This window comes from Sylvia atricapilla, chromosome 16 (assembly GCF_009819655.1).
Source record: "Sylvia atricapilla isolate bSylAtr1 chromosome 16, bSylAtr1.pri, whole genome shotgun sequence".
NCBI classification, from domain to species: Eukaryota; Metazoa; Chordata; class Aves; order Passeriformes; family Sylviidae; genus Sylvia; species Sylvia atricapilla.
Window position 1 is genome coordinate 913,559 of NC_089155.1, and position 12,566 is coordinate 926,124.

General features: G+C 48.8%; 1 protein-coding gene across 3 annotated transcripts in view; it reads right to left on the bottom strand.

Annotated features, from left to right (window-relative positions):
* The window catches only part of SAMHD1 (SAM and HD domain containing deoxynucleoside triphosphate triphosphohydrolase 1), a 28,355-nt gene extending 18,066 nt beyond the window's left edge, over positions 1–10,289 (bottom strand). Inside the window, exons 1-5 of one of the 3 annotated variants that reach the window (XM_066330497.1) lie at positions 10,043–10,289; positions 9,906–9,972; positions 4,350–4,422; positions 2,661–2,821; positions 851–966 (exon numbers count right to left, since the gene is read on the bottom strand). In XM_066330497.1, coding sequence (XP_066186594.1) covers positions 851–966; positions 2,661–2,821; positions 4,350–4,422; positions 9,906–9,972; positions 10,043–10,289 — 664 coding nt within the window. Of the gene's footprint in view, positions 1–850; positions 967–2,660; positions 2,822–4,349; positions 4,423–7,897; positions 8,563–9,429; positions 9,494–9,905; positions 9,973–10,042 lie in introns of those variants that run through there. The other 2 variants (XM_066330499.1, XM_066330498.1) reach the window with 2 other exon arrangements.
* Positions 10,290–12,566: the final 2,277 nt, after the last annotated feature.

Sequence of the window (12,566 nt, forward strand, 5' to 3'; positions counted from 1 at the left end):
CAGCACATGGGGGGAGCTGGGCTGCCTCTGGTCCTGCCCAGCCTCTTACCCACCAACACCCCCAAGTTCTTCTGAGGGCTGCTCTCAATCCACTCTCTGCCCCTCCAGCCTGTCCAGGTCTCTCTGGATGCCCCATCTCTTCCCTCCAGCATGTGATCACACAGCTTGGTGTTGTTGACAACCTGCCCAAGAGTGTATCAATCCCACTGTCCCCACAACTGACAGAGAAATCCAACAGCACCAGCCCCCACATGGGTCACTCATCACTGGCCTCCACCTGGACATTGAGCCTGTAACCACAACTCTCTGAGTGCAACCATCAGGTAATTCCTTATTCATCATTTATCAGGAAGACTCAGGTATAACACATACACTTTCCAAAGTGTACTACTTAGGAAAATTACTACTGCAGTTAACAGCCAGTTCCAGCACCTACACCACAGGCAAGTACTGCAGCAACACTGAGAATATTAATTATCCTGTGTGAGCTCTGAAGAAAACAAAAAATTACAAAATAATTGTACAATTTTTGAAGGAACACTAATCTTCATTCTGAAGTGTTTCAAGAGACCTGGAGAAACCACAGAAGAAAGTGGACACTTCAGCCACTGAGGGCAGAACTCTAAGCACCATTTGGGAACAGGACACAACACTAGGTAAGAGTGGCTACAGATTCAAGTGGAACTGTCTCCACAGATGTACTCCAGACCAAACCAAACAGATAAAACCTGTCTTGGAACATGGCCATGCACTGAGCAGTCCAAAACAGCTCACATGTTCTGACCTCACAGCCAGCTTTTCATCCTGGTTAGCTTTCCAAGAGCAACAACTCATCTTAGGTGCTCCTTACCCAAATCATGACAAAGCCCAGCAATTTCTACACAGAGAATGTCTCGCTGGGTTATATCCAGTTCTGGCTGCCTCTCCTTCAGCGTACGAACCAGACATCCTGCAAGGTAGCCAACCCTGTTGCAGAGGGAAAAGAAAGAAATATAGCAGTGGTTTAGAATGAGCAGAAAAAGAGAAGTTCTTCTATTCTATTCTGCTCCATTAAGTCACAGCTCTTGTCTGAAAGTCAGCATACAAGGAATACCCAAATCGTGACCTGCGAGAGAATCACAAACTTCTTCCTGTAGTAGAGTTTTAGTCCTCTGAAAGCAAAAAAGCACGGGATACTATGCTCAAATGGGATACCATGCCCAAAACACCGAGACTCTAGAGCATCCTGCAGTACTTCATAACAAACAACTCCACAGTAGCTGTGAATGAGAACAGCACTGCACCACTGACAGAGAGAATCTTGAAGCATCTCAGATTACACTGAATCTTTGAATTCCAGTCAGGGCAAGGTACCAAGGTCTACAACAGTCACCAAAGCATTTGGCACATTTTTCAAACTGCTGCTTTAATAATAGCTCATGACAATTATTTCCCTTCTTCTCATTCATTTTAGATTTGAGATTTGATTTAGTCCCATTTTTTGAACAGGACCCTCTGTTAACATGACACAAAACCAGCAGGAGCAAATATATGTCACATACTCCTGTAAACTGTTTATAACCTCTGCACCACTTCCCTCAGTTTCCCTTTCAGAACAGCTTAAAGCACGACAAGGCTTTCTATGACAAGGTATTTGTTTCATTAGTCCAAATTTCACTGATGGCTTTTTACTAAACCAATAAGCACACAAAATTCACTGCTTCTATTTGTAACACTGTAGAAATATTTGAAATGACACACAAGTGGAGAACAACTGTCCTAAATTTAACTTGATAGATCAATGGAACTGTTCAAAAGAAAAGATGGTGATGCAACTGGAGTTTTCAGATGTCTGTTGTGAAAACTTTGTTTATATTAAAGCACATTTCTGTCTTTTTGGCTTACCAGATACAATCAATCCAGGCTGCTGCATTAATCTGATGCTTTTGCAAACAGCCATTTGAATCTCGTTATAAGTAAGCCAGATCTAATCCACAAAATTTCAGCACCAAAAAAAGCAACTTTAGGCTGGCCAGATCACCTGAATAAAAACCACTTACTAGCGTAATTTCACTGCCCCTTGAGATATACCCTTTAAACAAGCTGAAATTTGTCATTCATCAGCTTTCCTGAGGAGTACAAACAACCAAGCAACACTCTAAGAATCCTTGTCTCCATCATATTTCTGCTTAACAGAATTAAGCAGAAATCAACCTGTCATTGATTGCATGAAGCACATCTACCTACAAAGGCAAACATTACAGATCAAATGGATTTTCCTGTGCTAGATGATGAGTGGGGATTACAGCTGTCTGACAGACCATAAGAGTAGCTACGGTACACTTACTAAGTTTATGGTTTAAAACTTGTACTTTGACTGGAAGAACATAAAGCACTTACAGTTTTTAGCTAACATTATTCTTAGAATAATAAAGAGTGGGGAAGGAACTCTAATACTGATTTATCTTGCAGGTTTGTTTATCTATCTTTATTAAAAGAAGTTCAAGGGAACAGCCACAATCACACAGCATATCCAGGAACATTTGAGACTAGAACGGTTCCCCAGCAGTTTTCACCAATGCTCAGACAGTAATGCCCCCTGGCTGACATTCCACAGCAGCAAAACCAATTTCAGGGATATCCAGATGCTAGAGATGCGTGTGCCAGAACCACCACCTTACCCTAGGGAGTGCTCAAAGCGGTTGTGAGAGGCACCTGGAAAAACAAAGTATGTGCCACCCAGCTGCTTGATGTACCGGAGGCGCTGGAATTGAGGGGTGTCGATGATCTGAACAAGCAGGGGATGCAATTCAATGTGCCCATGAATAGGATCATTAAAAACCTACAGGAGAAAAAAAAACAAGTAACAACAACAAAAAATTTAAAATTTGACTTTGAAAAGAAACAGGCACCAAGGTAAAGGGTATCTACAATGGTCAGGTATTTGGTGGGAGAGACTGTTCATCTTCTGTAAAACAGACATATCCTGCCAACCCTATATCAAGATCTATCACAGATTCATAGGATGGTTTGGGTTGGAAGGGACCTTAAAGATCATACTGTTCCAACATACTACCATGGGCAGGGACACATTCCACTAGACCAGATTGCTCCAAACCCTGTCCAATCTGAGCTTGAACATTTCCAGGCACGGCACATGCTCAACCTCTCTGTGCAATCAAATTTATCTTGGAGAACCACTAAACCTTTACATCAAAAAAGATAAACCTGCCTATTTCACATAGCAAGGGAAGGTCAAAATGCCCCACGGCCCCAAAAGCTACGTATTAGTAGCAATACCAGAGCTTTTTCTATATAAGGGAATAACTCTAGGTACTACAGAGGTATTAAAACCTCAAAAATCCCTGGGGACCAGAAATATTGGCAGGCTTTCACCCCGAATGACATTATGAATCCAGAAAAAAACATCTCAATACACCCACAAAACAACTAGAACCACCAATATTATTATTAAGGTTTTTCCACTTTTTCTGGCCCTTTCCCGGCCAATGCACCAAGAAATGTACTGGTTTGGAGTAAATTAGGGAAGAACCTCCAAAAGGACTCCCCTAAACCAAACCTCTACCACGCCTTCCCACCCCAGCCCTGGGGTCGGGAAGGAAAATACTTCGGAGGAAAATGGAAAAACTGGTTTATTGACAAAAATACACTCCCCAACACTGAATAGTGGGAAAAGACGGGTTACTGTGACAATGGGGAGGGTGCTGACACGTCTCTGTCTGGTCTGGGTCTTCTCCAACTTCTCAGGTCAGGTCAGGTCCGGAGCCGGTTCAAACTTTGGGGGGGGGAGGGGGAGAGAAAGGAAGGAGGGGAAAAAAAAACTAAACAGAAGCAGCAGGGGGGGAAAGAAAAAACAGCGGCAGAGGCAGCTGGAGAGCAGAGCGAAGCAAAGCGAAGCAAAGAAGGCAAAAGCAGCTGAGCCAGCTGAAGCAAGAGCCGAAAGCAGCTAAGAAGGAAAAAGGAGGCAGGAACTGCAGGCTCCCGCCCTAGAGGGTGGGATTCAGCTGCGAGACATAACAACATATCCAAGATATGGGATGGATATATGGGATAGGAGGCAGCTCAACCCAGAACAAGGAGTTCCTCCAACACATGTCAAACAGCTCATTTAATCCCTCACAACCTGCAGGTGACCACTGAAAGCTTCCACCTGATGACTCTAGTATTTCTTCTACTAAAGTGGTTTTTCACAGACCACCACTACCAAGGTCCCAGAGTTTGCTGCTGTGCGAAGGAAAGGCACCAGCTGGCAGCACCTAGCCAAGAGGGGAGAGGCAGAGAGGAGGAGCAGAACCCTATGCAAGGCTTGGGGCAGGACCTGACCATGGTGTGCCCATAGCATGGGTTACCTTCATCAGCTCCATGCGCTGTGGTTGCAGTTGTGTCAGGCACGCCAGCACTTCCACTCGCTCAGCTGGACAGCTAGGAAGGAAAAACAGACACTGAGAGCAAAGTCTGCAATGCACTTCCCTTTACAATTTGCAGTACATATGGAATTACTTAAGCGAGTTCACATTACGTTAATATTCCTTGACAGAAGACGACTGCAACAGCAACCTTTTCAGAAAAATACTGAGAGCATTTATCCTTCTAAAACGAAGCACAGAAGGAAGGAAACAAATAGCTGCACAACATGTCTGCAGAGCAGCTTCTCTGTGGCAGCCCCTCAGATTGTCACAAAGGGGTTCACTCTCCCTTGGCGTGTGTGCAGTGCATGAGCTGTTTTCGAGGTGACAGGCTTTGCCTTCTGGGAGGTCTTTCTAAGTGACTCCTCCGTGACTGGTGCTGAGGTAACTGAAACACCCCCATGAGTCTTTGCTGCAGTATGCAGATTGTTCCTCCCTGATTTGTCATGCAGACAGTTCCTAGTTTCTCTGTTCTCCTATTGGTGTATTTTGGACCCATTCATTGATCGGTTGTTTTCCTAATCCATGTCCTGACTGGTCCAAATTCTTGTCCTTGCCCTCAGATAAGTGTATCAGAGCCTGCTCCCCTGAGCATCTGAGTTCTTCAGACCCCAGGAGGTTCTGAATAAAGAAGACCCTAGGAAAAGAAGAACCCGTCTTGTGTGGTGCTTCCTGGTGTCACCTGACCTTCCCCTGGACCAAGACTGCCTTGACAGCCTTTCACAAAGAGCTGACTCACTCTCCCCAAACCCAAGGGGCACACATGTGCCTGTGTGCCTGGCACATAGCGTGAATTGTTAAATATGCTGCTGCCAGGGACTGCCACGGCCCAACAGACCCACTAGGCTGCAGCACTTCTCCCACTTACACAGAACTGAGAAATAAAACCACCATTAAACTGATGAAAAAAATTATGTAAGCCACACCTGGAGTCCTTTAAACTTACGGGAAAGACAACATACAGCATCTGAATAAGTGACAGTTGTTAAGGATGCAAAGCTTCCTTAAACTAAAATGTCAGTCATGACAAATGAATTTTATACAAATTTCTTGCAATTAGTCAACGGTGTATTAGTTTAATTTTGTCAAAATAACTTGAATTTTACATAAAATAAGTTCAATTTCATCAGCAAAACCACTGCAGTTTTGCCGATGGAGTTGAACAAAACGGTCTGATTTTCCTGAGACTGATTCTTCTATTTTGCAAAGACCTTTTGCTGTCATTTTTAATAAATGAGTAAAGGTCCCTTTCCCAACACAGAGCTAAACTTCCACTGCAGACACTCTGCTGTAGCCACAGCAGTCTAAGACCACAGGCAGGACAACTCTGGACAGAGAGAGATAATATGCTCTATCACACCTACTTTTACTAACTCTGTCTGCAAGCCTTGCCCTTGAGCTAAATGTTTTCAGCCTCACTGTGACAGCAAACACTATAATGAGAAAATACTTTTTCTCCAGCAGTTAACCAACAAGATCAGTTTGATATCAGCCTTTCAACATAAAATTTAACAGAAAACAAGACTATAAAGTGTCAACTATTAGGAAAAAGTACTGCTTGATGCACTACCTATTCTCATCCAAATCATCACAATCACTAAAATATTAAAGGCATGATATTGGAGCTGTTGATCAGCAGTGTTTCTCTCAACCACTTGGTATTGCTTTCCCTAACAGGGAGCTCCTGGGCTGCAGCTGCTGCTCAGACCGTGACAAGGCAGAGCTGGGGAGCACCTCTCCTATGCAGACAGGCTGAGAGAGCTCGGGCTGTTCAGCCTGGAGAAGGGAAGTCTGTGGGGACACCTCATTGAAGGCTTCCAATACCTTAAGTGGACCTATAAAAAGGAGGGAGAGAGACTTCTTATAAAAGCAGATACTGTCAGGAAAAGGGGCAATGATTTTAAACTGACAGAGGGCATGGTCAGACTGGGTATTAGGAAAAAACTGTTCCCTGTGAGGGTGCTGAGGTCCTGGCACAGGTTGCCCAGAGCAGCTGTGGCCACCCCATCCCTGGAAGTGCTCAAGGCCAGGTTGGACATGGCTTGGAGCAACCTGGGGTAGTGGAAGGTGTCCCTGCCTTGCATGGCTGGGGTCTGAATGAGATGATATTTAAGGTCTGTTCCAACCCAAACCATTCCACAATTCTAAGATGAAAAGTGTCCTTGGTGATGCCCAGACCAGCATGTGTTCCATGATACAACTCTGAGAGCAAAGAAATCAACATTGTGACCAGCAACTATTAAACTAATACAATGAATGCTTCTAACAACTTATTTTCACACAGAATTAGCCAGGTTGGAAAAGATCTTTGAGGTCATCAAGTCCAGCCTATGACCTAACATCACATAATTAACTAAACCATGGCACTGACACATTCAGTGTTTTTTTAAACACTTTCATGGATGATGACTCCATCACATCCTTCCTGGGCAGCCCATCCCAATGCCCAATCACTCCTTCTGTTAATGATTTTTTCCTGATGTCTAGCCTAAACTCACCCTGGCACAGCTTAAGTTTGTGTCCTCTTGTCTGTCACTTGTTGTCTGAGAGAAGAGACCGATCCCACCTGGCTGCACCGTCCTTTCAGGGAGTCAAATAGAGTGGTAAGGTCTCCCCTGAGCCTCCTCTTCTCCAGGCTAAACAACCCCAGCTCCCTCAGCCACTCCTCATAAGGCTTGAGTTCCAGATAAATACCCCCCTTCACCAGCCTTGTTGTCCTTCTCTGGACATGCTCCAGCATCTCAACATCCTTCCTAAATCGGGGGGCCCAGAACTGGACACAACACTCAAGGTGTGGCACAACCAGTGGCCTAACCAGCATAGGGGAAGAATCACTTCCCTAGTTCTGGTGGCCACACCATTTGTATTTTAATACACACTCTCCTCAAACCCAAGATCTCTGTTCAGATCTGTTATAATCACAACCCTTTGTGCCCCACACTGGGCACCAAGAAGGATTGGGAACCCAGTCCCACACAGCCACCTCCCTGCTCTGGGCTGGGGAGGAGAATTGGAAAAAGGTTAGAACCTGCATGCTGGATCCTGGTGTGACCAACTGCCTGAATGCCCCACCCTTCCTGCTTTTGGTCCTCCTTCAGATAGAAAACAGCTGCAGCACATTTTTCACCTGAAGTCTAAAAGGTCAGACCCCTCCTAAACAAAACAAGGAAATTGCAGTTTTCCAGGGCTCTGCAGGCAGAATTCCTCCAACAGCTAAAGCAGTATTACTGCTGGCTGCTTGGAAATGGTGACAACTGGCACTTCTTCATCCACTCCCCTCCCTGCTCCCTCCACACCCTCCTTCAAGCCACAAGTCACAAGTATAAGAAAATCCCTTTCCTGTGCCTGAAGAGGTCAGCCAGACAGCCCCACTCACCATCTGTGTTCAGCATGCAGCACACTGCACACATGAAACATCTACTACCAGCAACATGAGAACACCTGGGAAACCCACTGTGGTGCCTCCAGGCACCAGTGGCCCGAGTTCACACCTCTGAACATCCAGGAACGCGAGTAACTAAAGACATGCATTATTTACTGGCCTGTCACAGAGAAATGACCAAAGTTACTGCAGGACAGTGTGCTGTGGACAGCAAAAGAATTGTTCTTAGTGCCAAGTATAGATGTTTACAAAAAGCAGAAAGCTTGAGCAATTTCTCATCCAACTTCCAACAGTTTCAGCTTAATAGAAACAAGATGTCAGATCTCACAGAAGGAACTTATACAAAGTTAACAATATCTTATACAAAGAAAACCCACAAGCCTGTAAATCCATCACCGTCTGTTCTCTACATCAACTAAGAGCTCTCCACAGCCCTATGCCTCCATCAGCTGTATCCCATGCTGAGGGACTCCTGGCTATCCCATCCTGCTGCCCATGTTCAGCACTAACAGACAGTCTCTGACTCCCCAGACTGGCTGCACATGTCCAGTGTGTCCTGGATTGGGACACCTGATGCTCCTTCCCTGCTAGAAGCAACCAGCCTCCTGGCAAGTCCTAAATAAAACTAGACACCAGCCTATCATTTCAGTCAGGCAATTAGCTGGTACTTCATCAACAAAGTCCTCAGCTGCTTTCCAGGACATCACAGCATTTCTATCTGCATACTTCAAACAGCTGCAGTTAAACCCCTCTTCCACAAAAAGAGAAATCAAAAATACCTTAATGACTTCAGCACGTCTTACCTTGTCCAAAGCACAGCACTTCTTCCTTGTTCCACTGTGTGACACCACCTCTTTATTCTCTACCAATACTCACGCCCTGACACCTGCCCTTTCCACTTTCCCTTGGCATGCTGATGTTTCAATCAAACAGAGAAAGAGACCTTCACTCCCAGCACAGCATGAGCTCTGATTAGTTTTCAGCCAAGGACCCAACATCAAAGTGCTGTAAGCCCCAGCAGAAAAGCACAGCTCTGCACTTGTGTGGACCTGCCAGATTACACACCCCAACCTACCTCAGGGCCACCAACCACAACATCAGCAAACAGCTGGAGCCAGCAGGTGGGTTTTGAGACAAATTTGAAGGAAACAGTATAAACAAAGTCAACAAAGGAGTAAAGAAAAGACATTACAAGATTAAAAACCACCAGGAAGTATGTGGTGAGCAAGCAGGCTCACATCCCAGTAGAGAGGAGCAAGAGAGGATCCCCAGTGGGGCAGAGAAGGGGCAAAAGGGCGTTTCCAACACACAGAATAGCAGGACAGATTCATACTCTCTGCTGTTTCAGAAAAGCAATAAAACATATTCACCACTTGAAAGATTACAAGGGTTTTGGGGTCAGTCATTCCTTCACTGTTCGGAACATCCTTTACACACTTTAGAACAGCATCCAGTGTCCCTGTGTCCACAGCAGGTGACCACTAGGAGCCAGACCGCCTGCTCTGGACTGCTCAGGGTGGTGGGGACTCAGCCAGAGGCCCCTATTCTGCCAGAACACACAACACCACTTCTTTTTCCACAGCAGCCCACGCTCCTGCAGGCACAACAGAGCCAAGTCGCAGCAGCTGCTGCAAGGCTGACCTGTCGATGCCCTGGATTTCTCCCAGGCAGACGGGTGGCATTCGGCCTCTCCTGAGCAGCACCTCCCGCTCTGTCAAACATCGGGGCGTTGGAGCAGCAGCAACTTCAGGCAGAAAAGTAAGTTCCCGTCAGGACCCCCGGAGCTCACTCGCGTGTTGCCAGCAACACCCCAAAGCTCACTGTGCTACCCAGGGGCAGTAGGTTTAATTTTCATTAAATCTTTTCTAAAAGATCGACTTTTTTTGCTTCTCATGGTTATTCGGGCAGCGAGCGTCCGCGCCGCGGTGGTGCTAGGATCTCGGGGAACGGGAAGCGCCCCGAGGGTGGCGAAGAGCCCGCGGTGCCCGCTCCCCCCGCACGGCTCCGCCCGACGCGTGTGGGGCAGGCGCGGCCCAGAGCGCGCCGGGCCCGGCCACGCGCCTGTGCGGCCGCTCCCCGCGGCCACCGGGCCCCGTTTCCCCGCGGGCGGCCCTCACCAGACGCGGACGAGCTCCGGGGCGCAGGCCGGCAGGTCCAGCAGCATCCTCCCGGTGACCCCGTTCTCTGTGGGAGCAAGAGAAGCGTCAGTGCCAGCGGCGGGACCGCACGTCCCCGGTCCCGAGGCCCGCCGTACCTCGGAAGCGGCGCAGCAGGCTGGGATCGCCTACGCCGCAGCGGGAGAGGTGCTGGCAGAGCCGCTCGGTGTCCCACAGCCGCGGGTCGCTGCCGGGGCCGCGGGGCCCGTCGCACCGCGCGCGCTTGGCGGGAGCGCCCGCCGGGCTCCCCATGCCGCACCGCCACCGCGCAGGCGCCGCCGGCCCGAGGGTCCGGCGCGCAGTGACGTCACCGCCCCTCGCGGCCCCTCGGGCGCGGCTGGCCATGGCGGGCGGCCGCTCTGAGGGCTCGGGGGGCCGCGGCCCCGAGGGGAGCCGCCGCCCGCCCGCGGAGCCGCCTCACTCCGCAGGGTCCTCTCTGGGGCCCACCGCTGCGTGTTCGCTGCCGTGACCCGCTGTGTTGGCGGCGGCCCCGCTCTAGGGGATATCGTGGACTACCCGGAACCGTGCGTCGGCACTGCCTGGTCATCCCAAGTCCTAGCCATCATCGCAAACATCAGATGCCGCATGCGGCTCCCGAAAGACGTGATGCATTGCTGCCTTCAAACAATGCTGCTGAACTCGTTCAAGATCTCATTCCAAAGACATCAAGAGCCATGGAAACAGCCTCACCACAGGTGCCAGGTGCCCCGTCTCTCCCAGCCATGGTAATGGACACCACAGCCATCCCAGGCAGAGACACATGATTTTTACGTATCTTGTTCTCATGTAATGTCCCAATATCCATGAAAACAGCACAGCTGACCAAGGCCTCTGAGTGCCTTAGAGGCCCCCGAAGGGGCCTAAAACTTTGGCTCCTCATTATAGACCCCACAGAGCAAGGCTGGCAAAATCCCTGCTGCCTTGATCCACCCCGAGAGCCTTCTCAGAGCTTTGTCTGCCACATGTGTGGCTGCACACGATGGCCAGTGGATGACATACTCTAACCAGCACAGCTTCTAGGGGAACCCACTGACTGCTCCCAGCAACCCCATGGACTGGGGGTGTGCCAGGCACTCCTTCTTGGGAAAAGCCTGTCACTCCACTGCCATCACCAGCCCCAACAGGGACATCCCAGACGTCCAGACCCCTGGACACCTTCAAGCTCCCTGTGTGACCCAGCAGTTCTATGATGCTCAGCACAGGCTGTGCTCACTGCAATGCTGCATGGGCTCCCACGGGGAAGGTTGCACTTTATCCCTCAGCAGTATGCATACATGTGTCCGGTTTACATGGCCAGATTTGGGAAACAAGGGCAGTGGTGGCCTCTGTACCTCGGCACCAGAAACTGTTCCTATGTTGGGCAGAGCTGGCTCAAGAGGCATTGGAGGCAAATCCACTGTGGCACAACTGTCGCTGGGAGGGAGAAGCCAGGAGATTTGAGAGCCACAGCCTTACAGGCACCAAGGCCAGGGAAGAAGGAGAGGCAGGAGGTGCTCCAGGCACCAGAGCAGAGAATCCCCTGCAGCCCGTGGTGCAAGCCACGATGAGACAGATCCACCCTGCAGCCCATGGAGGACTCCACACTGCAACAATTGGATATGCGCTTGAGGAAGCTGTGGCCCATGGAGAGCCCACACAGGAGCAGGCTCCCAGCAGGAACTTAGCTGTGGGGAAATCCTATGCTGAAGCAAGGGCAGGGCGTGGGGTGGAAGGGGCAGCAGGGACAGAGCATTACAGGCTGACCCCATCCTCCTTCCCCATCCCCATGCAACACTTGCAGACAGAGGAGGTAGGATAGTCAAGCATGAAGTTGAGCCTAAGCAAAAAGGCCTGAGTGGGGAGTAGGTGGTTTTGGTTTTGTGTCTCGTTATCCTAGCCTATTTTTAATTGGAAATCAATTAATCTTCCTCAGTTCCTGTCTTTTTCCCATGATGGTGGCTGGTGAATGAGGTCCCTGTCTCTATTTCAAAGCTGTTTTGTGGTATTTTCTTCCCACTCTGCTGAGGAAAGGAGGTGAGAGCACATCTGAGTGACCTGGCAGCCAGCCACAAGCCAACACAATGCATGTCTGGAGTTGCTGCATCCTCCTCCCCACTTCCTTCTCCCTTTCAGATGTGTAGAGGAGAGAAAAAAAATACTGCAGAACCTCCCATCATCGTAATAGTAAATAGCCCTTTATTTCTTTTCTTGAGGTCTCTATTTTGAAGGGCAAAGCTCACATGCTCTATTGTCATGCTACAGTAATTTCCTCTTACAAGCAAACATCCTGTTTTCTCACTTCTTGGCTTTTGTTAGCAAAGAACATGTAATGTTTGCTGTCTAATTTTCATTTGGCTGAGAGTCTCTCTCCATCCCCTCTGGGTATCTCAGTGTTGATCCATCAGCACTGAAACGAAACTGGCTGAGTCCCACCCTTTTAGAAGAAACTTTTTTCTTGGAAGCAACATGAGGAGGCAAAACTGTTAAAAAACGGGCCAGGAGACCTGCTCCTTTGAAAAGCCTTTATTAGTCAGCTCTTTAAAGGGGGAACTCGAGGGGTCGCCTGCGCCGCCGCTGCTCCTGTCGCCGCCCTCGCTCCTGTCGCCGCTGAGGATCAGGTGTCAGTCGGACCTTCTGCTCTCG